A 24,822-nucleotide genomic window follows, 5' to 3' on the forward strand; every position below is an offset into this window, starting at 1 on the left:
TTACTGGCCCATTGCCAACTTCTACAATACCAGAGACAAAAAGCTCTTCCCCAGAAACTGTCTTGCTGTTGTGTTCCCTATGGTCAGGACCGCACAAGGGAATGATGAAATTGTAAGCAGTACACTCCAAAGGGACTCCACAAACAGATAGAATGCCCCCAAATTATATGGATGTGCATTTGAGTGCTTTGGGAAGCTTAGAATGTCCTCGTTATATATGGATAACTTGTCATTTTGTATTATCAGTATTAAACATTCTTTTCGCTAACATAGAAATAAAGCATTGACTAATTTTAATACTTATTAGAATTATTCATGGAATATCATGCCTGAGAATGCCATGCAATTTGTAGAGAAAACTTTAGAACGTATGCCACATACAGAACTTCACACAGTGTTTCAAGAAAAGTCAATACTTCATCTAGTGCTTCAACAAGAATCAGTGCTGCATTTACTCACAGTGACCAAAGTCCTTATCAATCATTTCAGTATTGTCAGGGAGGGGCATGATCTTAATGATTTCCTGGAATGTTAAGTTTCTCCAGCAGAAATAGAAAGCACTTTTCAAACCTTTTGAAAAATTTCTCTCCCATTCAGTAAAGTTGGTGGGAAGATAATGTATTGTGTATTTATTGTTACCATTTCTTTTATTCTATTGATTTTAGGCTAATGGTTTCTCCTTAGAATTGCCTATATTTCATGGTGGAATGAAGGCTGAGTGCAGTGAATGATGATGGTCATTTTGAAGGGGGGAGAAATCTCTTAAAGTTAGCAAAATACAAACCACAAGTTCCACTTTTCCTTCTCCATCCCTGTACAGGAAGAGATGAAATGGCTAGACATGTGTCCCATCACCCTTTGAAAAATAAATGTTAACACCCTATTCTTAGAACACACTTCTTGGCCAGTTACACAGACCCACTTACATAAGTAATCCTGTCATTCAGAATACTTTTTACTAAAGAAGCATTGACCATAGAGATAATCCACAGTGATTTACAAAATTAAAACGTAGTCCCCTGAAAAATGCAAGTTCGTGTTGTAGACTTGATGTATAGGTTGCATTTAATATTGCTAAGGTTGTACAGCTATTGTCTTTGTTGCATAGGGTTTTTCATTTTCGGAGAGTTCCATTTTCTAACAATGCAAGAAACTGCGTCTTCATACTGACCCCTAGTGGTCGTTTAGGAGGACGTTGGGGGAGGGGCAAAAAAGGTAATGGAAGGATTGTTCTGTAGTTTAATGAAACGTACGTTAATTTAATTTGGAACACTCTCCAGTGTACCTAAGATAATATTTCCAAAACATTTTTAAAAGATTCCGATCTGAAAATCATTTCAACATGGTGCTTTTAGAGATAATATTCTACTGCTAAACGTGTGTTTTAACAGATGCTTGTATTTGACTTTGTCCCCTATTAAGGTGTAGTCATTTACAAATGTTTTGACGCATTCATTGTACGGGTAGCTGGACATCTTCTGTGCTATATAACCAGATAGGATAAATGTAATACTCTTGAACAACATAACCTAAGAAATCTCATTGCTATTATGGTTTCTCTAGAGTTGATTTTTTGCTCTTGACTTTGTATAATAGATTTTGTTTTACATTCTTATTTATATCACTTTGTTGTAAAATTCTAGATCCTTTGAATTAGAATACTCACAAGATGAGTATCTTGCAAGATAACTTAGCTAATTTCATACGTTTTTAGGAGGTTTTGTTTTGTATTAAGGATGAGCTCTGGAAGAATGTATTTAACATATTAATTAATACCTTAAAAGTCCTCTGAAATTAATAGATAAAATAAATGGGAAAAGTCCTCATGGTAAACCTGAGAATTATTCTTGCATTATTTCTGTCCAAGTTTACTGAGTGGATGCTTTTCTTTCTGCCCCTTAGAGCCTAGATTCCTCCCTGTCTGATGGAATCTTATTCTAAACCTTGGTTATACTGGATTGGAAAAATCATACTGAATTTGGAAAACATAGAATGAAAAGCTGAATTTTGCAATAGAACAAGTGGATTCCCTATCCCCATTTCATGTCAGTGGTTGCCCACCTGACCTTGACCAACAGTTTGAATTTGATTAGCTACTGATTTTGTGAGGCCAAGTGAATCCCATAAAATGTTCAATTAGAAAATTGTCCATGCTACTTTTATTACCTACAGTGCAGAGACTGATATTTGCATAACCGCGTTTTAAAGTTGCTAGTACTCTTTCAGGTTTAATTTCCAACATTACTGATTTTCAGAGGAAATCTTTATATTGTGTGATTCCTCCCCCCCTTCCAATTTGAAGCATACTTAAACCTATATAAGGTTATTTTTACCAACCCTTGACTTTTTATGTTAATCGTTTCTCTTGATTTTTCTTCACACTGGAAATGGTCCTTACCGCTCATTGATTACACTTGAGTGGAAAGGCTTGAGTAGGATTTCTGAGGAAACTGCCCCAGCTCCAGCTCTGCAGGTGTAGGAGATTTTGCTGTTTAGCTAAAAATTGTCTGAAAATGAAATTTTCATGCACACACACAAGTTTTACAATATGATCTTACGTTTCCATGATCTGAAACTCTCTACCCTTGTGGCTCACTGAATGTTAAGAGGATGATGATGTTGTTGAAAGCTGGCAGTTATCAGCCAGGTATTAAGCTAAGTCCTTGAGTGGAATATATCATTAAATCCCAGAGCAGTGCTATGGGGGAAGGAATATTATTGTCATGCCCATTTTGCAGATGAGGAAACCAAGGCCCGGTGCTTACTCACAGTCACAGAGGTGGTCTGTTCTGTAGGTCCCCAGGGAGCTGGTAGGAGCTGAACCTCTTACTCTCCACCCCGGCAACTTTTCTCTCATTCTTTCCTCATCAGTGCCGCCAGGACCCTTAACTTCTCCACATTTTCCGCACCAGAAATTTCCCTTGTGCTGAAATTCATGACCTCTTTGAATTCCTCCAGCACTCCTTGTACTCACTCCAGTAGGCACCTTGAAATCATCTTTCATCCCTTCCTTTCCCTTTCTCTTTGCTTCTGACCCTCCCTCCACCTTTTTCCCCGGGTTCCTTTCCCTAGTCTCCCTTCTCCCCCTCTCTGCTTCCTCTGCCTCCTCCTCTCTGCTTCCTCTGCCTCCTCCTCCTTCTCATTTTCCATTCCCTAAGGAATGATGTCCTAAAGCAAGTAAATTCTTTTGGTTTTTGTTTTCCTGAAAATACTATACTTTTTAAAGCTTAAGAAGTTGAAAAATGTAAAAACTAATAAATCAAAGGTCAGAAAACCATGTGTTTGTTTTTCCGGTCTCTGTTGATTAACTTACTTTTGAGCAAGTTTTAGTCTCTCTGCATCCTGTCTTTTTTGACTATGAAACAAACAAGTAAAAATGAATCTATATAATCTACTGTATTTTGTGCATGTAAGAGATTACCCCCTAACCAGTATCACAGGGAGTCTGGAATCCAGCTTCCTCCACTGGGGGCCAGATGTGATCCGTCTGTACAGCTGTTATCATTTCACCCCAAAATACAGGGAACTTACCACCTTGACTGTAGGTTTTTTTTTTTTCTTTTTTGTTTTGTTTTAGGGTTTTTTTTGGTAATGATTCTACCATTATCTGGGTATCCTTTACCTGCTGGGCACTGTGCTAGGCTCTTGGGGTACCACAGGAAAGGAACACATCAGGCCTACATTTCAGTCAGGGAGGCCAGCAGTACACAAGTAATTTTAAAATGGTAATTGCAGAATTGTTACAGTATAGGTAAACTTAAAACAGCACAATGTGGAGAGAGGGCCATGACCCCGGGGTTAGGAAGGGGGCCTAGAGAATGATACAGGGCTTGTTAAGGAAGGGCTCTCTGAAAAAGTGACATCTGAGCTGCTGAGAATAAACCAGTCCTGGCAAGCGCAGGGATTTTTTTTTTGTTTGCTGTGGCACTAGAGCATTCAGCATCCTTATTATTTAGTTAAGAAAATCAACAACATGGTATCTCTAATTACTTTGGGATTGTATCCCTTGTCATTGACAGATATGTAAATACGCCGATTTCCAGGCTAAACAGAAACATTTGGTAGCTGCAAAAGTCATTTATTATGAATATCCTAACTCCTTGACCATCATTTCTATTTTATTAGGAGACAAGTCAGCCATGCAAAAGAGAGTTGTTTTTTGCTGATGGCAGGTAGTTAATTATGAGTAGGGCATTCTAGCATTTGAAACAAGGTAGCATGTATGGAAGTGAAGTATTGTGATTGAACAGATAGGTCAATAAAGGCTCTGTGTCACTTGGGAGGAAATTACATTTGATTTCCCCAGACTTTGATTGACTGCCTCAAAATCGGTAGCAAAAACATGCATGCTCTTTGTGGAAGTGCTGGGGTAGCACTCACTATTCTCTTTGCAGTCATGCTGTTCTCTTTGAGAAAGCATAATGTCACCGCGGCTGCAACATCAAAGCGAATTCTGAAAGTCTCAAAATGAAACCTGCTAAGGTGCATCAATATGATGTAATCAATTCGGTTTCACATATTTCCTAGCATTTTTTGGGGGGCATTTTTCTTATTTTGCTATAGATACAAACACATTTTTTTTCCCTGTGGCTAGGCTTTACTTTAATTATGTTAATTTTAAAACCTTCATTTTAAGCATATGCCTACAATTAATTGGTTGTCTCCCTTAATTGTGAAAAACTTCTTAAATAATATTTCTTTAAAAGAAGAACATTCTCTTGGCTAGTTTTGTCAACCTGGAGTTCCGCCAGAGTTTAGGGGCACATATACTAGCGTCCTGTAGCTGTGGGGCTGTGGCGGGATGATCCTTGTTCTGGACTCAGAAATTGACCAATTTAGCAAACACACTCCACTTCTTGGATCATTACCTTTGTTGAGAAACTGGCTGGAACAAGAGTCAGGAATTCTGTTTACAGCATTCCAAATCTGGCTGTGATAACCAGGAGACCTGTTTATCATAACGGCCAGTGTTCCACCTGTTCAGACTTCCTGCAGCCGGCAAGGCTTAAAAATGCCAGCTCTGAGTTGCTGCTGCGTACACACCGCCCCTGACCACTTGCAGAGTGTCTGCCGCCAATATGTCTTCCTTGGTGTGACAAAACTCACGGAGACATATGAAAAGTCATGCTGGTGGGAATGGTTGTAATCACTGTTAACAAACAAGGTTCTTATTGCCAATATCACCATCTGTTCCATCGGGTTCCACATATTACCCTGTATGTGGGCTCTGTTAAGCAGATTTCTGTTCTGCCCAAGGTCACCCTTGATTCATGTTACTAGACTTTGCAGATGGGTTGAATGTGAACCTCAAATTGCAGCAAGGATTCAACTCTGAAAGGTACCAAATGGTGTCATCTGGTGCACACTAAAATAAACAGAGTCAACAATGTCTGCAAAGACAAAATAGAGACATCCCTTGATAAAAGAGATGAATATATTCCCAAGAAGTTGTCTAAAGTGTAAAATTTTATTTCTTGAATACCATCTAAAAATTACCTCACTGTATAATTGGAGAAGCATGAGGGCAGGGAGGAAATGAACCAATTTCAAGAGCAGCTGTAAGTGATAAAACTGGAAATCGCAGTGTTGCTGGATCCTATCCCTTCTTGCAAACTTAAAGCTGAGCTAAGCACTTTCCCCCTCCCTTCTTCTTGATACCTGCAGCGAATTTCTGCTCACTCACCTTGAGTTGATTCGAGTCAATTAAAATACATTGATCTTCTCAGCATCGGAAATATAAATAAGACTCAAATATTACCTCTAAGAGGTAAGTACCAGGTACAGACATAGCACAGCAGAGGGAGTGATTAACAAGGAGGGCCGTGATGGTCACAGATGACTTTGCAGAGGAAGGGACAGGTAAGCAGAGAGTGAAGAATGAGCTAGTGTTCTCCAGCCACAAGTGCCAGAGGGATAGGGAAGGGTGTTTGGGACAAAGGGACCACAAGTGCAAAGACACAGACGTGAAATCGCACAATATTTTTAGTGAGCCATAGACGCTATTTGTGTTTGAATTTTTCCTCAGTGATGTTCTTAGCATCCTTTCTGTAAGTGCTCTTTTATTGTGGGGCTTGGGCATTTGAATGAAAAATCTGCTGAATTCCATTCATGAGTGCTGCAAAATAACATTTTTAAATTGTTACTTTTTCTGATGTAAACATTTATGCCAGAACATCATATTTTTAAACAAAAAGAAATGTGTATATTTAGTACACAAATGCTCTGAGCTCATGTTAAAAAGAAATCTCCTTTGGGGATCCAGAAGTGCCTCCTTGAGGAAAAGACATTTGTGCTGAGCTGTGAAAGAGGGCTGGGCATTGTCCTGGGGGAAGAGGATGTCAGGAAATGGGAAGAGCGCAGGGGAGCCCTGATGTGGGAAAGAGCCTGGCATATTGAAGGCTGCAAGAGAAGCCTAGAGCACGGAGCAACAGGAAGAGGCGGCGAGGGGCGGGGGGTGCATGGGGCTGGCGTGAGAAGTGGGGACCGCTTGTGTAAGGCCTTGGAGGTCATGTCAGAAATTTGGGGGTAGGCCAGGCATGGCGGCTCACTCCTGTAATTCCAGCACTTTGGGAGGCCGAGGTGGCAGGATTGCTTGAGGCCAGGAGTTTGGGACTAGCCTGGGCAACGTAGCAAGACTCCATCTCTAGAAACATAATTTAAAAATATAACAAAAAAGAAAAAGAAAAAATTGGGAACTTTATCCTAAGCAATGGGAAACCGTGAAAGTTTTAAGTAGGGGAGCAATATGATTATAATTTTAAAACATCACTTTAGCTGTAAGACGGAGGAAGGACTGGAGGGGGTGAGGAGAGACCTCTTAGGAGATTATTTATATCAACCCACAAGAGAGGATGCTGAATTGGATTCTGTGGGAGGATGGAGAGAAGGGAGAGATTTGAGAAATATGGAGGAGGAAAATAGTCAGGACTTGCTAATAGATTGATGTCACATGACATGTCAAGCTTCACCTCTGTTTACGTATATCAAATGATATAAACAGATGTTTTCATACATTCCCATATTTGTTTTTTAGTTTGTTTTTTTCCCAATTTACATTTTAAACTCTTACTTGATTAAACTCCAACTGGATGGAGACTAATGATAGTAAATATCAGAAAATATTTTCAAATTATTGTGATGACATATGGCCCTATAATTCTGGATTTTAAAACAAAGCAGTTTGACTTCCATCCCATTCATTTGGATAATGCTATACTATTTGGGAAACCAAAATGTGCTTTAAAAATATGACAGGCTTCAGCTTGTGTACAGGGAAAAATACAACAGAATGTCTGAGGTTTGAAATAAACAGAATTACTTCAATTCTTTTTTGTTTTTTAAACAAACAATTTTGTTTCAAAAGAATTTTGTTCAATTCTTTTTTGTTTTTTAAAGTACAAGTTCTGGACTCTACTTCTGTATATAAAATTAGTTTTTTTAAGGTAAGAATAATAGTTTAATTTACCACCATAATAAGTTAATCTCAATTATTCTTTTTAGACTTAGTGCTGCATATAGCAAATTATGGGCAAATATGTACATATAATGCAGGTTGTGCCAGCTGTGCCTGCACGATTCTTCTTTCTGTGCTGGCATTTATGTTCAATTTAGTAAAAGCTATATTCCACTGTGTACTAGAATCTTTGGTTTTTTAAACAGCTAGTTTTTTATGCATTTCGCTTTACTGTCTCCATCAAGAGCAAAGAAAAGAGCAGAAGGTAGAGATATAAATGAACCAAGTCAAAATATGCCTTTGTAGAGGAGAAAGAAAGAAACAAAATCGAAGCAGAAAGGCTGACTGTTCGGATATACCTGATGTAAACTCCTGTATCTCCATGATCCAATTTTTCTTCGTTTCTTAGTTTTCAAGATGAACGAAAAAGATGATGTATGACCCTGCGAACTCCTTTAGTTTTCCAAAAACTCCCTGGTACACACAAAAGACAAAGTATTTGAGAATTTATTGTTTGCATTTACTTAAAATACTTCTGTTTCTATCCTGGATGCCATTGAAGTACCCTGCGATTGTATGCTCTTTCTTAACTCTACAGGATGTTTTAAAAAGTGAACATTCTCGAGGGAAAACCACCAAGTGACAAAGGAATCATGCATTTTGGCCAAGCATGTTTATAATGATTAACAAATACAAGGTATTTGGTTTAAGGGGCTGATTGCATTAAATACCTGAAAAATAAGTCAAAGGAAAAAACTGATTTTTAAGGAGGTTAAGTATATATTATTAATTAGAAAATATGTATAATTTAACATTTTTGCTGGCAGTTGTAAAAGGTATTCAGTATTTCCATTGCAAAAATATGAGATGTTTCTGATAAACTAATATATTAGAACCTCCAACTTCTCCCTCTTTCATAAAACCTAATGAACGCCATGCCAATTAATAATAGGAGAGAAGATGAAAAGTGAAATTATGTTAAGAATGCTTATTTTATCCCCTAGGAAAGGAAATTAAATGCTGACCCTCGGGCTATTATAGTGAGTGATACAGGGCCTTTGGATATTTTTGTAGAGGTCAATTTTGGTTACATGTCATCTAACCAAATTTTAATTTTCAGGGACGTCATCCTAGAGAAAGAATGGGAGATACCAAAGAAGGGTTAAATGTACAAGGACTGGAGAATGAGTAGAAACGAAGCAAGGCCCTGCCTTTGTGGGATGTGGTGTGTTTGATGGACTGGTTTATATAAGCCAGGGTGGGAGGTGGTCCTGCGCGGGTGACACCAACTGAGCCCTTCATTCTCCAGAGCTGCTGTCCCTCTTCATTACGTTCCTGCCCAGTCACTGTGGTTCAGTTTCTTTCAGAGCTGGTGCCCCAGTCACAGCCTGCTTACGCCTATGGCTACCAGTCTCTTTATGGAGATTTCATTTACCTCCTCTCTGATGGATAATTGTCATAACTTCTTTTCTTGGGGTTGTGAGTCCTCCTTCACAATAAGCAAATTGAAGTGACAGTACCAAATTAAATTTAATTCATCACAGTACAGGATGATGGGCTGAATCATATAGCTTCAGTTGTTTTTTTTTAAATTTTGGTTATTATTATATAGTCCTAAATGAAAAAATGTGTCAAAAACTTAGATGTTCATATTATTGACATCTCAAGTATTTTTCTTGTCTTGACTTCTATTACTATGATGATTTAAATGGATTCTGAAAACAGAATTTTGGGTCTCCCTTTAAAATCAGGATGCTCTCTTTATCTTATTGCTTGGAACATCTCCTATTTATAGCAATTCCAAACATTGAAGAACATAACTAAGTATCTTCCACTCATTAAAATGCTCTAATTTTTATTTTTACTACCTGTGAGCTTTAAACTGATTTAAAAATAAGGACAGCTGGTGTCTGGAGCCCTTCCACCCTGGCTTCATCTTGGAAGCTAAGCAGGGTAGGGACTGGCTAGAACTTGGATGGGAGACTGCCTGGGAAAACCGGGTGCTCAAAAACAAGGACTATTCTGTGTTCCTAAAAGAAGATTTAGGCTATCTAATTGTGAAAAAATGTTAGTATATTAATGGTAACTGTAGTCTTTTTATACTAGAGACAGGAAATTTAATAACTGAATATGCCTACATTACTAAAATTATCTATTTATATACATATCATGACTTTGATCTTTAATGTTTAATTTGTAAAAGCAGTATTCACATGCAGAATGATTTGCTGCTTTCAAACCTGTTCATCTTTGCCTACAATTAACAACCTAATTTGAAGAAGAGGAAGACAGGCTAATGAATTTTAACTTAAATCAGGAGTTCCCATGCTCACTCATTCCTACTATTTAAGGCTTTTGTTTTCTTAATAGCTAGGAATATTTTATCTTCAAGAAAACTTTCTAAGAATTTTATGGTTCATGTATGAAATCACACAAGAGTTTCTTTAAATAGAATTTCCTGGTCTTATAAGTAAATAAAAATAATAATAATGGTTGTACCTTTTTTTTTAAGAAGTAGTAGTCGTCTATTTCTGAGGTTTCTAAAAAGTAGTAATGATATATTTTTCTATAACCAAAAGCTGTACAAGTAGAAAAAGAATTATTTAAATTCATTCATAGCTCAAAATTTCCCAGACTCCATTTAAATCACTAGCACTCAATTCTGGGTTCATTGCATGGCAAATTAATTTATTTCTAAAATCGTATTTCTGTACTCATTTGTTTTAGCAGCTTAGTTGCATGCTCCAAAGATAATTTTTTGAATTCAGATGAATCACATTCATTTCTCCTTCATTTACTCAGCGCTGCTGCTGAAGCTGATGGTATTGATCCATTAATAAACGTCCTGTCTAGTAAACGAGATGGAGCCATTGCCAACGCTGCTACAGTATTAACGAACATGGCCATGCAGGAGCCCCTGCGCCTGAACATACAGAATCACGACATCATGCATGCCATCATCAGCCCACTGCGTTCTGCAAACACAGTCGTGCAGAGCAAAGCTGCTCTCGCTGTCACCGCAACTGCATGTGACGTTGAAGCCCGGACTGAGGTGAGAATTTTAATAACATGTGTTCTCTCATTTTTCTGGTTAGTACCTACTGGTGGATTCATTGGAAACATTTTTAAGTGATTGAACCTACCTGTCATTTAAGTCCTTCAAAACCGGTAAAACAGTGGAAAACGAATTGGCATTGTCTTGTCTTGTTTGTTTTATTAGCAAAGAAGGTGAGCATGCCCTATAAACCCAGCAATTCTGTTTCTAAGTATATACCTAAGAGAATCTGTTGCCTCTGTGTACCAGGAAGCATTGTTTATAATATCTAAACAAATAATATCTAAAACAAACAAATTGTCCAATTGTTAAGAAAATAGATAATCCATCGTGCTGTAGCCATAAAATAGAATCTCATGTCAGTGAAAATGAATGAGCTACAGCCCCACATGTCAACAGCGATGAGTTCACAAGCATTATGCCAAGCAAAAACACGTAGAAAAATACATACTTATGATTCCATTTATGTAACGTTCAAAAGTATGCAAAGCTAAGCACTATGCTGTTTTGGCATGCATACATATAAGTTAAAACTATAAAGAAAATTGAGGGAATGCTGAATCCGAAATTCAAGAAAGCGGTTGCTTCTGTAGGGAGAAAGGGGGGCATATAATTGGGTGGAACACCTAGGGGTTCGGTGTCATTGAAATGGTCATCTCTTAAGCTGGATAGTAGATAAACAGGTGTGCTTTTTACTAGGACTCTTTAAATTATACATGTGGGTTATTATATGTACTCTTGTGTTTCTCTTATATTTCTTATTTTTAAAACATACAATTGCATTTATCTGAAAATCTATTATATTAAAATGTCCTTGATAATTTATGGTGATCCTATTAAATCTTCAGAAAAACTTTATTTAGGCCAGGTGCAGTGGCTCACACTTGTTATCCCTGCACTTTGGGAGGCGGAGGCAGGCGGATTGCTTGAGGCCAGGAGTTCGAGGCCAGCCTGGGCAACATAGGGAGAGCCGCATCTCTACAGACTCTGCCTCCTAAAAGAATAAAAATACAACTGGACTTAAATCAGCAAACATCCTTTTATTTTTCTCAGTTTTCTCACATTTTCATGTCACCATGGCACTCATTTGAACAGCCTGGGACTTCGTTCTTCTCTGTCCCATAAAAATAACAAAACCAACGTTTATTTGGCACCTACTATGTGCCAGTGCTAAGCACTTTACATGCATTTAAGCCTCATTTGAGATAGGTATGTTTGTAATCCACATATTACAGATGAGGAAAATGAGGCTTAAAGAAATATGCTCAAAGCAGACTTGGTAAGTGGCGAGTCAGGGATATGAGAACACATCTGGGTCCAGAGCCCAAGTTTCACATGCTTGGGCCCATGCTGTCTGCCCAAACAACTGCCTAATCTTTTTCTTCTGTCTCCTTGATCTCTATTCTGTCTCCCTTGTTTGTTCCCATTGACTGACTTCATTTGTGCTCACCCACTCAGGTAGTGGTAGGCACCAGATATGTATTTACTAAGTACTGCGTGCCAGGTGCTCTGCTGGGTATCAGGAGCACAGTGACAAACAAGGGTCCTGTTTATACCTCCATGCAGCCTGCAGGGAAGCCCACCTAGTTCCTGGAATATGCAGGAGACCCTTTACTTTTTTCCCTCCCCTCCTATTCCCCTTACTGGCTCCAGGCTTGTCTTTCTAACCTGTGGCCCTGGTCACATCATTGCACATCCTCAATGGGAATGTTAAGCTGCTCAGCACCATCTGCAGGGGCCCCCGTGACCTGCACCTGCCTACCTAAAGGTGTAAGCTCCAACTCTGTCCAGGTGGAACTCTACACTCCAGAAATGCCACACTGCTTGTAATTATGTCAGAATGCTCTGCTCTCACAGCTATACCTGCTTGATTTCTCCGCTTTCTCCCTTTTCCCCCACCTGATAAATTCCTATTAGTTCTTCAAAATCCAGCTCTACCCTCCTGTCCCCCAGAAGGCCTTTACTTTAGTTTTCAAACTAGGGTACATCTTTCTCTATGCTCCCATTGCACCCCTTGTCTTCCTTTTTTGAATTTTTTGGTTCTGTGTAAAAGACTACAAGATCCTTGAGACTTTAGGGAAGGGAACTGAGATTTTTCATCCCTGTGTCCATGTCATTAATATATACCTGGCACATAATATATGCTGAATGAACATTTGTTAAGTGAATGAGTGAACAAATAAATGGAGGAATTAATGAATAAATTAAATCTTTGCCTAAAGGACATGTGGTGTTAGCTTACTATCTCATATTATACCTTATGCTTGCTAAGCATAAGGATGCTTCAAGTGAACTTTCTAAGCTGTCCAAGTAATGTGTGATAACAGGTAAGCCCCACCAGGGCCCCTGTGTTTGTGATGAGAGTGACTGAAAGTGGAAGAGATTCCACAGGGATCCTGTCTTAGGATACTACACATTCAAGCTGGTAGAATAAGAACATTCTTTTTATCCTCCAGGCGCATAGATAATGCAGCATTACATTTCAGACATGACACAAGAACTCTGCCCAATCTTTTTTTTTTCTGATTGGAATAATTTTATACATGAGTGATGTCTTTTAATAATGTAATTAATGAAGTTCTATCCAATTCTTTTCTTTTTCTTCTCCTCTTCAGTCCTTTGAGAAATGAAGACACTGTGTATAGATAGCAAAGATGGGTCTTTCTCTGGAGAATTGCTTGAGTGTTGCTTTGGCTGCAGTGCTGACTTGGTGGCCATGCACAGTGATATGGGGGGTCCTTGCTGGCATCGGTTCATCCAGCCTCAATCTTAGGGACTGTGTTAACTTCCTATTGCCACTGTAACAAATGACCACCACTTAGTGGCTTAAAGCCATGCAAATCGAATATTGTATGGTTGGGGAGGTTAGAAGTCTGAAGCTGTGTCTTATGTCCTTGCCCTTTCAGCTTCCAGGGGCTTCCCACATTGCTTGGCTTGTGACCCTCCTTGGATCTTCGAAGTGCATCACTGCAACCTCTGCTTCCATCACGTGTCTTTTTTCTGCTTCCAGCACCTTCTGTCCCCCTCTTATAAAGATCCTTGTGATTACACTGAACCCTCCTGGCTAATCCAGGATAACCTCCCCATCTCAAGACCCTTAATCATCTCTGCAGAGTCCCTTCCAGGGATGAGGATATCTTTGGGGGCCCCTTATTCTGTCTATCACAGAGCCAAATGAACGGTCAGTGTTCAGGAGCAGAGTGAATAAGCATCGGGCATCCCACAGGTGGGCAGTGAGAAGACAGACTCCTGCTGCAGTCCCCGTCCCACGTAAAATCAGGATGACCTCCCTGGGATACTTTCCCGGGGCCCGAACACCGGGCTCCTCTGTGTAAGGGTTTGCAATAGATTTTTCACCCCTGAATTTAATAAACCTAAAGATAGACACATTCTGAAGCATTTTTACATAGTTAAAACCTTTTAGCAATCAAATAATGAGATTTTTTTAAAAGCACAAATAGTTACATTCTACACTCTTAATGTGTAACATTTTGGTTTCTGCTTTTAGTTAAGAAATTCTGGTGGATTGGAGCCCCTGGTAGAGCTGCTACGCTCCAAGAATGATGAAGTGAGGAAGCACGCCAGTTGGGCAGTGATGGTCTGTGCTGGTGACGAGCTGACGGCCAATGAATTATGCAGGCTCGGGTGAGTGGATGCCATCTCAAGTTTCTGGCTCAGATGAAGAGCAGAAGATGGAGAGGCACACTCTTTAGGCCCAAGGAATTTCAAGCCAAGTCTCCGCTGCTCTCTCAGTCCGCTGAAGCGCTGCACGTCCCCAGGGCGGGCCTTGGCTTGGAAGGAACCACCTGGAGGCAAGGGGGTCCCGATTCACCGCTCCTCACTGCCCTTGAAAAAAATCACCTTCAGTATTTTCTTCTAACCCCTTTATCTTGATAAATGCTTCTCTTTTACTTTCTTCTGCTACTGCCAAACAAATTCTATTTGTCTCCCAACTTTCAAGCCTAAAATTAAATGGGCGAGCTGTGTCTATCACCTCTATTTCTTTCCCACCCATCTAAACCTTTCACCAGAATTCCGCATTTCACCACCCTCACCAATCAGTTCTGTTGACCAAAAGCAGATGAGTTTGTTGCCTTTAACACATAAGCTAATAGGGTTTTAAGTTTCATTTCTTTTCTCTTTCTTTTTCTTTCTTTTTTTTTTGGCAGAGTCTCGCTCTGTTGCCCAGGCTAAAGTGCAGTGGTGCAATCTCAGCTCACTGCAACCTCTGCCCCCTGGGTTTGCAATTCTCCTGTCTCAGCCTTCCGAGTAGCTGGGATTACTTTTTTGTATTTTTAATAGAAACAAGGTTTTGCCGTGTTGGCCAGGCTGGTCTCGAACTCCTGACCTCAAGTGATCTGCCCGCCTCAGCCTCCCAAAGTGCTAGAAATACAGGCATAAGCCATCACATCTAGCCCCAGGTTTTAAGTTTCTATAGACAGGTTTCATTTATTAATTTCTAAACATTTGGCTTCTTTGCATATATCGTCTAGTTAGATGAAAAAGTTGAGGTCCAATACTAATTTTGCTTTTAGATGAACAAAGAACTTTTCCCCCCAAAAGCATCCTTTTCCCCTGATTGAACATGAGTTACTACTTGGCATATGTATCCTTAAGAAGGGCAGATTTGTCTTCATAATTCTGTCAGTATTACTTTATCTAAGAGGGTGGGGGAGGCTTTAAGCTCCATCTCCATTCTTCCTTCAGGATCTGAAGTCGGTATATAAATGGAGACTCAGTATTGGATGGCTTGTATAAAGCAAATAATGCTTTTTGCTTTTATTGACAGGGCTTTAGATATCCTTGAAGAAGTTAACGTATCAGGAACTCGGAAAAATAAATTCAGTGAGGCAGCTTATAATAAGTTGCTCAATAACAATCTTTCCCTGAAATACAGCCAGACTGGCTATTTGTCATCAAGTAACATAATTAACGATGGATTCTATGATTATGGTCGGGTAAGTGACAGCATTTATTTGTAGTTTAGTATGTACAATAATAATTTTTCTTTAATCCTGATGCCATTACATTGCCATTTCATCATCACCTAATGTAATTTATATTTTTACAGGCAGAAACTTGAAAATCAGCACTTCATTCTTAACTTTAGTTAAAAGATTTTGCATTTTTTGTTCAGTTTTAACTAGAATCTGCTTACTTGTAATTAAATCAGCTTGCTAGAGGCAGTCTTAAGTTTCAGATAAGATACAAAAGAAGAGCTGGGTGGGCCTGGTGATGCATATCTGTAGTCCCAGTTATTCAGGAGGCTGAAGCAGGAGGATTGCTTGAGACCAAGAGCCCAGGAGTTTGAGGCTAGAGTGCACTATGGTTGTGCCTGTGAATAGACATTGCACTCCACCCCAGGCAGCATAGCAAGACCCTGTCAAAAAAAAAAGGTATAAAAGAAGGAGCAGGTGACACGGCTCATGCCTGTAATCCCAGAACTTTGGGAGTCTGAGGTAGGAGAATCACTTGAGGCAGGAGTTCAAGATCAGCCTGGGGAACATAGTGAGACCCTGTCTCTATAAAAGAACTTAAAAAAATTAGCTGGGTATGGTGGCATGCATCTGTAGTCTGATCTACTCAGGAGGCTGAGTTAGGAGGATGGCTTGAGCCCAGAGTTCGAGGATGTAGTGAGCTATGATCACACCACTGCCCTCCAACCTGTCTTTAAAAAAAAAAGTAGCATTTAAAATTTGGGGGCTCTATTATCTGTATTACATGAATGTTGAGAGAAGTGAGAAGCTAGAAATTAAAATATTAAGGACACTTTTTACATGACTGATTTAGTCAGTATTTTCTACTTCTTCTGGAAACCAAAAGCAGTGAGGAGAATGGGGAAAATGTTAAAAACCCACAAATCCCATTTTAAGCAAAACTAGGAAGCAGATATGATCTGCAGACTTCAAACAATTTTAAGGGTTGCCAAAAGCTCCCAAGATCAGGCAGAAGCTGTGCAGGAAGAAAAAGGAAAAGGAAAAAAAAAAAAATCACAGACAGGAACAAGAGGGCTAAAGATGGCAGAGCTCACAAAGCAAGCACCACTAACATTGTATCCTTCCTGAGGTCATGGGAAAACTCAGAAGTGCAAAACTTGTAGATGTGGTTTGCTAGGCAGGTGCAAGAACTCAGGACACGGGGAGTGAGGCTGACAGCAGAAGCCTTCTTGGACCAATTTGGTTCCAAGAAGCAGAGGAGACAGGGCCATAAGTCACATCACTGAGCCCCGGTTGCAGGAAGCACTCCATCGTGGTAGTGGAGAACTAGAGAAAATTTGAATAATTCAAAACAGCTTGCCTAAAACTTGACTCTTACTCTCCCTTCTGCCTCCCCCACCTCTTGCCACCACTGCCGTACCCCATAACACACACAAACCACTGAGAACTTGCTCCCAGGAAGCCCATCTCCTTCAATTACGATAATTTAAAGAGAATGTTGCAGCATCAGGACAAAGCTGCTTTAAGAAAACCAAGAGGGGGCCGGGCGTGGTGGCTCACGCCTGTAGTCCCACCACTTTGGGAGGCCGAGGCGGGCGGATCACGAGGTCAGGAGATCGAGACCATCCTGGCTAACACGGTGGAACCCCATCTCTACTAAATCTACAAAAAATTAGCCGGGCGTGGTGGCGGGCGCCTGTAGTCCCAGCTACTCCGGAGGCTGAGGCAGGAGAATGGCGTGAACCCAGGAGGCGGAGCTTGCGGTGTGCCGAGATCACGCCACTGCACTCCAGCCTGGGCGACAGAGCTAGACTCGTCTCAAAAAAAAAAAAGAAAAAAAAAGAAAACCAAACCAAGGGGTGAAAACAAACAAGAAAACTGACGGGAAAAGCCGAAAAACGATCGCAGAACACTTACCAGGAAAACCTTGCCATAGATCAGATAAAATTGTGACAAAACGTGTTTGGTCATGAAGTTTTAAAACATTTAACGAGACAATTTCTTTTTTAAAGGGGGATGCTCTGATTCATTCAGTAAATATTGTTATAAGTTTCGGATATTGGAGGCTGTGAATACGTCAGTGAACAAAGGAGACCAAGGTCTCCGCTCCCATGGTACCAGTGCTGGAGGACAGAGAATAAACACCAAACATGATACTGAAATAAATGATATCCCAGGGTAAAAATGAGAGGCACTGGCTTGGTGTGGTGGCTCACGCCTGTAATCCCAGCACTTTGGGAGGCAGAGGCGGGTGGATCACCTGAGGTTAGGAGTTGGAGACCACCTGACCAACATGGCGAAACCCTGTCTCTACTAAAAATACAAGAATTAGCTGGGCATGGTGGCACGCACCTGTAATCCCAACTACTCGAGAGGCTGAGGCAGGAGAATCACTTGAACCTGGGAGGCAGAGGTTGTAGTGAGCCGAGATGGCACCATTGCACTCCAGCCTGGGCAACAGAGCTAGACTCCATCTCAAAAAAGGGGGAAAAAAAAAAAGAAATGAGAGGTGCCATGGAGGGAGAAGAGAGCCGGGCAGAGGGAGGGTGAGGGGCTCTGAAATGCTGGGGAGCCCTGAGGTGGGCGGTTGCAATTTTAGAAGTTGCAGTCAGGTGGGTATCACTGAGAGGGTGATCATTTCCAAGCCAAAACTTGCAGCAGGTGAGGACCTTAGTCCCGGGCAAATCTGGGGCTGGGGGAAGTCCTGGGCAAATCTGGGGTTGTTTTCTAGGCAGAAGAATCAAGCAGTGTAAGAGCCGTGTGGTGAATATATGTTTGGCATGTGCTAGGCACAGCAGGAAGGCCGGTGCAGCTAGAGCTGGGCTAGCAAAGTGCGAGGAGAGCAGACCCTAGACCAGAGAGCTAACGAAGGCCAGGTTAAAGGCCTTTACTCTGAATGGAACAGGAACTGTGGCAGTGTCTTGGGCAGAAGAATGACAGGATTGGTCTTATTTTAAAAGGCTCTCTTTTGCCTTCTTCCCAAAGGACCATGAAATGTATCTTGGATGAGAAAGGGATTCAACTATAACTTAATTGGAAAAAGATCTCAAAAGTGATCTAGTCTAGCCCTCTTCCTCCAGGCTTGTGAAACTGCCTGCACAGGGCTTTGTCTAGCCTACTTTTAGATACACTCACAACACTTTTAGTCATCTGTTCCAGTATTCAGTTACTTTTGCAGGCAGTCAGCTCTCCCTTAGGTATATAGATGGATTTGCCAATCCAAATACTTCCAGGGGCCAAGATGATAATGATGGGATGAAACAGCCGAGTGTAAAGCAATCGAGATGATAAGGAACTGGATCTGTCCTGCCCAAAGGCAAGAACATCCACAAGCTTCAGGTTCCTATTTCTAATTTTATATATGTATATTGTACATGTGTGTGTTTGTGTGTGTGAAATGAGACACCGCAAACAGCTGAGAATATATTCTATCTGTATTCATTTTCGAAAATATGACCCCTGCAGATACTACTTTTTGGTCCTTAAATTATCTCACAGATAAATCCCGGCACCAAACTGTTGCCTTTGAAGGAGCTCTGCTTACAAGAACCAAGTGACCTACGGGCTGTACTCTTAATCAACAGTAAATCTTACGTGTGAGTCTCTGCAGGGAGAGGGGATGAAGGGAAGCACGTACTGCTTGTTGTTGTTGTTTCTCCACCAACGTGTGAATATGCAAAGATTCCCACACTCTTTTCTCCTGTATCTAGCACCTCCATGAAAATAAACACTGGCTCATAAACTCATAGCCTGACATGGAATAACCATGAAATAGCCACCACTGCAAATCAATGCACTCTCTGCTCTCTTTCTTTGACTCTATACTGCCAGTCAATTTCAAGTGTATTCTGAAGTCAAGGCCTCTTACCATGGAGTCATTGAAGAAAGTGTAAATAGCAGCAAACTGAGATGAATCATGTTTACAATTCTCCAGGACTATGTACTGGAGTACAGTTACCACTCAACATTTTTCTTTGAAATAAGAAGTAAATGATAGAGCTAAAAATTAAAGCTTCCATGGTCTTCTTTAAAATGACCATGGCCGGGCACGGTGGCTGACGCCTGTAATCCCAACACTTTGGGAGCCGAGGCGGGCAGATCACGAGGTCAAGAGATCGAGGCCAACATGGTGAAACCCTGTCTCTACTAAAAAATACAAAAATTAGTTGGGTGTGGTGGCGCATGCCTGTAATCCCAGCTACTCAGGAGGCTGAGGCAGGAGAATCACTTGAACCCGGGAGGCGGATGTTGCAGTGAGCTGAGATTGCACTGCCACTGCACTCTAGCCTGGCAACAGAGCGAGACTCCGTCTCAAAAAAAAAAAAAAGAGAGAGAGCGAGAGATCATGTATATCTATATATCCATATAGTAGTTATGTGATACATTTTATACAAATAATTTCTGTTCTAGCTTATGAAAGGCTTTATAATAGTCTTTTTGCAGTGGCTCATGCCTATAATCCCAACCCTTTGTGAGGTTGATGCAGGCGGATCCTTTGAGCTCAGGAGTTTGAGAGCAGCTTGGGCAACACGGTGAAACCCCATCTATACAAAAAATACAAAAATTAGTCGGGTATGGTAGCACATGCCTGTAGTCCCAGCTACTTGGGGGACTGAGGTGGGAGGATCGCTTGAGCCCCGGAGGTCAAGGCTGCAGTGAGCCATCATCGCACCACTGCACTCCAGCCTGGGCGATAGAGTGAGATCCTGTCTCAAAAAACAAACAAAGAAAAAATGACTTCTCCTTTATACTTTAAAAACAGTATGTCACTGTTAAAAGTCAGCTTCAGTTATGACTTTCAGAAAAAAATCTGTTTCGTGGAATAAAACAATCTGTTGACAAATAATTTTAATCTATATATAATTTTAAATGTGTAAAATTTTAGTTCTCCACCTTCATCTATGGAAGATAAATCAGATGTTGGTTATGGACGAAGTATTTCTTCTTCATCTTCCTTAAGAAGATCAAGTAAAGAGAAGAACAAGTAAGAAAATGATGTTTTATCTGTATGCAAATAACTTCCCCTTTAATTTGAGTGTGAAAAAATGTTTTAGATTTTAGATTTGGGCAACTTGATTTTTATTCTTCTTATGGTAATACAATTGCATAATTGCCTTTTACATTGCTATGGGAAAGATCTCTGGAATAGGAGCCAGGAAATCTGGTTTCACCTTCTATTTCGCCCTGTGGACCTGCAGTGATTTGGGCCACATGACTTAGTGTCTGTGTGGGTTTCGTTTCCTTAGCTGTGGATGAAATAACACCGGGTCCCTGGCTTCATCATGGGGAAAGGAATCAAGTTATATAATGAAGTAAAAATTGTATAATGAAGTAAAAATGCCTTGTAAGCTCTAAATGCAAATGTAATGTATTGTTGTTTTCCATATGATTGAAATTGGTTGTGGTTTTTTTTCAAATGACAAGAAAAAATAGTTATCATTTTAGTGCTGGATTTGGATCTCCCATAGAAGACAAGTCAGAGCCAGCTTCTGGACGAAATACTGTTCTCAGCAAAAGCGCCACCAAAGAAAAAGGATGGAGGTAAGAAAGTGCCCTGAGTTCCTCATTACCCAGCCAGGCTGGTGGAAGGGAGGGGTGGCTCTTCAGTAGGAACCTTTCTTCTGACATCAGGGTGTTGAACCAGGCAAGACTCATGAGATGAAATTTAAAAGAAACTTGATTTTTGTCTCTTACCATCTCTTTAAAACTTACCCGGAGAGAATTGTCTTCTGGCTCTGGCCAAAAACTCCGGTCACTTGGATCACTTGTAGGAACAACAGGGTCCTACAGTCGCTTTAATTAAAACTTGGCAACAGGGACAGCAGTCTCTAATCAGTCCTTTGAAAGCCCAACCCTGGGTAACCAACTTGGTGTGAGGGTCTCTGCCTCCCGCTGCTGACTTTTGCAGGTGGGGAACCCCACACCCAGATGTGTGGTCCCACGCTCTCTCCTCCCGCCCCACTTTTGCTTCCACGGCCCTCCCCACCTCCCTCACCATCTCTGACCCTCCATGGGAGAAGGAACGAGGAGGAGGAGAGGCAAATAGGGCAATGCTCTTACTTGGTTGGGACAATTATAATGTCGTTTTGAGGTCTGTGTTTTGTTTTGTTTTGTTTTCTGAGGCAGAGTCTCGCTCTGTCGCCCAGGCTGGAGTGGAGTGGCACCATCTCCCATCTTGGCTCACTGCAACCTCTGCCTCCCTGGTTCAAGCAATTCTCCTGCTTCAACCTCCTAAGTAGCTAGGATTACAGGTGTGCACCACCATGCTCGGCTAATTTTTGTATTTTTACTAGAGATGGGGTTTCACCGTGTTGGCCAGGCTGGTCTCAAACTCCTGACCTCGTGATCTGCCTGCCTTGGCCTCCCAAAGTGCTGGGATTACAGGCATGAGCCACCCTGCTCGGCCCCACATGTTTACATATTTTTAAAACATACTTCTTCTGTGAGAACTTTCCTGGATTCTTTGAAAAACTGTATTGAGTTATGGTAGACTTAAGCCTGTAAGGGCCACAGTGGCATTGGAGGCTGTGGGGAAAAGATACCAGACCCCTGCTTTCCAAGGAGGCTGGGCCCCAAGTCTCCCAAGGCATACGCAGTGGTTTGCCCTCCTCCTCAGACTGCTTTATTTTCTGCTCTGGCTTTCTTCTCTGTTGTTAGAGTCTCTGTTGCTCAATATTCTCATCACTGCTTCTCATCTGTTCCTGTGTTTCCAGTCCCATAGCTTCTGCTTGCTCTCTCCTCCCCTTCCCTGTCCTTCCCTTCCCTCCCTCCCCTTCTCTTCCCTTCTCTCCAGCTTCCCTCTCCTTCCCTTCCCTCCGCTTCTTTGTCCTTCCCTTCCCTCCTCTCTCACTTCCCATCCCTGTTCTTCTCTTCCCTTCCCTGTTCTCTTCCCTTCCCTCCCCTCTCTTTCCCCTTCCCTTCCCTTCTCTCTCCCCTTCCTTCCCATTCCCTGACCTACCCTCTTGTCTCTCCTTCCCTTTCCCTCCCCTTTCCTTCCCTTCCTTCCCCTCTCTTTCCCTTCCCTCTCCTCTCCTTCCCTTTCCCTCCCACCCCTTCCCTTCCCTCCCCTCTCCTTCCTTTCCCTCCTCTCTCCTTCCTTTCCCTCCCCTCTCCTTCCCTTCCCATCTCTCCTGTCTCCCTTCCCTTCCCTGTTCTTCTCTTCTCTTCCCTTCCCTTCTCTCCCCTCTCTTTCCCTTCCCTTCCCTTCTCTCTCCCTTCCTTCCCATTCCCTGACCTACCATCTTCTCTCTCCTTCCCTTTCCTCTCCTCTCCTCTCCTTCCTTTCCCTCCCCCTTCCTTCCTTTCCCTCCCCCCTCTTTCCTTTCCCTCCCCTTTCCTTCCCTTTCCCTCCCCCTCCCCACTCCTTCTCTTCCCTCCCCTCTCTTTCCCTTCCCTCTCCTCTCCTTTCCTCTCTCTCCCTGCTCCTTCCCTTGCCTCTCCTCTCCTTCCCTTTCCCTCCCACTCCTTCCCTTCCCCTCCCACTCCTTCCCTTCCCTCCCCTCTTCTTCCCTTCCCTCCCCCTTCCTTCCTTTCCCTCCCCTCTCCTACCCTTCCCTCCCCCTTCCTTCCTTTCCCTCCCCTCTCCTACCCTTCCTTTCCCTTCCCTTCCCTGTTCTTCCCTTCCCTCTTCTCTCCTTCCCTTTTCTCCTCTCTCCTTCCCTTCCCTCCTCTCTCCTTCCCTTTCCTTTCCATTCCATTCCTTGTCCTTCTCTTTTCTTTGTTTTGCTCTGCCCTACCCTTTGGCCTCTCTGAGCCTCTCCCTACTGGACTAAAAGCTCCTCAAGAACAAGGAATGTTCTAATTCGAATAATTTATTTTCATCTCCTGTATTTAGCGTAGTGCCTGGCTGGCACTCATAGGCATTCACATTTATTCAAAAGAACAGAAATCCAAACTTTGGCAGGAAAAGGTTATTTCTGACAAGTTCCACACTTATAAATGATGCATCTGGAGCAAATGGGTTACCTTCTCTTTGTCTCTGTTTCCTCATCTGTAAAACTGAAATAAAAATAGAACCATTTTCATAGTGCTATTGTAAGCCTCAAGTAAGTTACTACGTGTGAAATGCTTAGCGCGGTGCCTGGCACATGGTAAACACTCAACCAATGTCAGTTTCTGTTGCTATTATTATTGTTGTACTAAAAAGTTTCGAGGAGCCAAAACCCATTCCAACCATACAAGGATATAAAGGAATTCAGTGCAGGGATGCAGAGGGTCCTCAATGGGACAGGTGACAACCGCAGGGCCTGCCCATCTCTCTTCCCCTCTCTCTTTCTCCCTCCACCTGCATGGTAATTTACTTGCACTTGCTTCCTTGCTTGCTTTTTTTTTACGGCCTCTCCTCTAACTGTAGCTTGCATGTGACCTTGGTTTGCTAAGGGACCAAATCTGGCCCCAATTCCAAAACAGCCTTCCAGTTCAAAAGCCTGGCAGCAATCAAATACAATCTCTCTCTGTCTCTTCGTGCATTTTCAGGAGATGCAATCTTATTTTCACAGGCCATCCAGAATGTCAGCTGCCTCTGAGACAAGTGTTCCCCTTTAGTCCACCCAGCTATGGCCCTGGGAAAGACTCAGCCTTCTGCTCCCTTGCTAGGGACAGGCCACTTGACTGATGAGCAGCCACAGGACTTTATTGTACATATAGTCCCTCAATCAAAGTGCACCTTTCCCTCTGGTCCTCACCCAGACGAATGAACACATCAGCTTTCATCTTTGGTTCTTCTGCTCTTCTTGGCTTTTTACAATTATCTTATTTTTCTTACAGCTCAATGTGGTTCTTAATCCTAAATTTTTTGGGCAATCCTTCTGGGTGGGAACTCATTTTGTGTATTCAAATGAGTACACAAGCTGCTGATCAAGCTGCTGATCTTCACACAGCTATAGTTTGCTTTATTGTGATATTTGACACTGATATTTTCCATAACTGTGAAACACTCACATCTTGATCTCACTAGATCCATGTCGCTTTGTTCTATAGATAAATCCCTTCTTTTTTGGCCCTTGGTGCTATCTTCTCATCCTTTGCAATACCGTAAATATCAATGTTCTCCAGGAGTAGTACTCCTGTTCCTACTCTCCATACTTTTAGCTCCCACTCCAAAGCTGAGACCCTTCTCTTGAGTCCAGACCTGTGTGTCCAGTTGCCTGGTGGAGTATTCTGCCCTGTCACTCTGAAGGCACCTTAAGTTCAATATGTTCCAACCCGAACTCATTGTTCACCGCAGCTCCCAAGCTCCCTCCCCCTCTCTTCCCTGTGCTTGTTCATGTTAACCATATTCCCATACAATCACCCATGCCTAGGAACCATCTTGAAGTCCTTCTCATTTATCCCCAATATGGAATGACCAAGACAGTCCTATCCACTCTATGTCTTAA

At 41.7% G+C, this 24,822-nt stretch overlaps 1 protein-coding gene across 6 annotated transcripts in view; it reads left to right on the forward strand.

The window, feature by feature from the left end:
* The window catches only part of ARMC3 (armadillo repeat containing 3), a 193,436-nt gene that overhangs the window by 141,078 nt on the left and 27,536 nt on the right, over positions 1 to 24,822 (forward strand). For 3 of the 6 annotated variants that reach the window (XM_055092481.3, XM_003821394.5, XM_055092483.2), the window contains 6 exons: positions 10,256 to 10,505; positions 14,017 to 14,153; positions 15,298 to 15,466; positions 18,944 to 19,041; positions 20,331 to 20,429; positions 20,891 to 20,986. In XM_055092481.3, coding sequence (XP_054948456.1) covers positions 10,256 to 10,505; positions 14,017 to 14,153; positions 15,298 to 15,466; positions 18,944 to 19,041; positions 20,331 to 20,429; positions 20,891 to 20,986 — 849 coding nt within the window. Of the gene's footprint in view, positions 1 to 10,255; positions 10,506 to 14,016; positions 14,154 to 15,297; positions 15,467 to 18,943; positions 19,042 to 20,330; positions 20,430 to 20,869; positions 20,987 to 24,822 lie in introns of all 6 variants that reach the window. The other 3 variants (XM_003821393.5, XM_055092482.2, XM_008974847.4) reach the window with 1 other exon arrangement.

The sequence above is a fragment of the Pan paniscus genome, chromosome 8 (assembly GCF_029289425.2).
Source record: "Pan paniscus chromosome 8, NHGRI_mPanPan1-v2.0_pri, whole genome shotgun sequence".
Classification (NCBI taxonomy): Eukaryota; Metazoa; Chordata; class Mammalia; order Primates; family Hominidae; genus Pan; species Pan paniscus.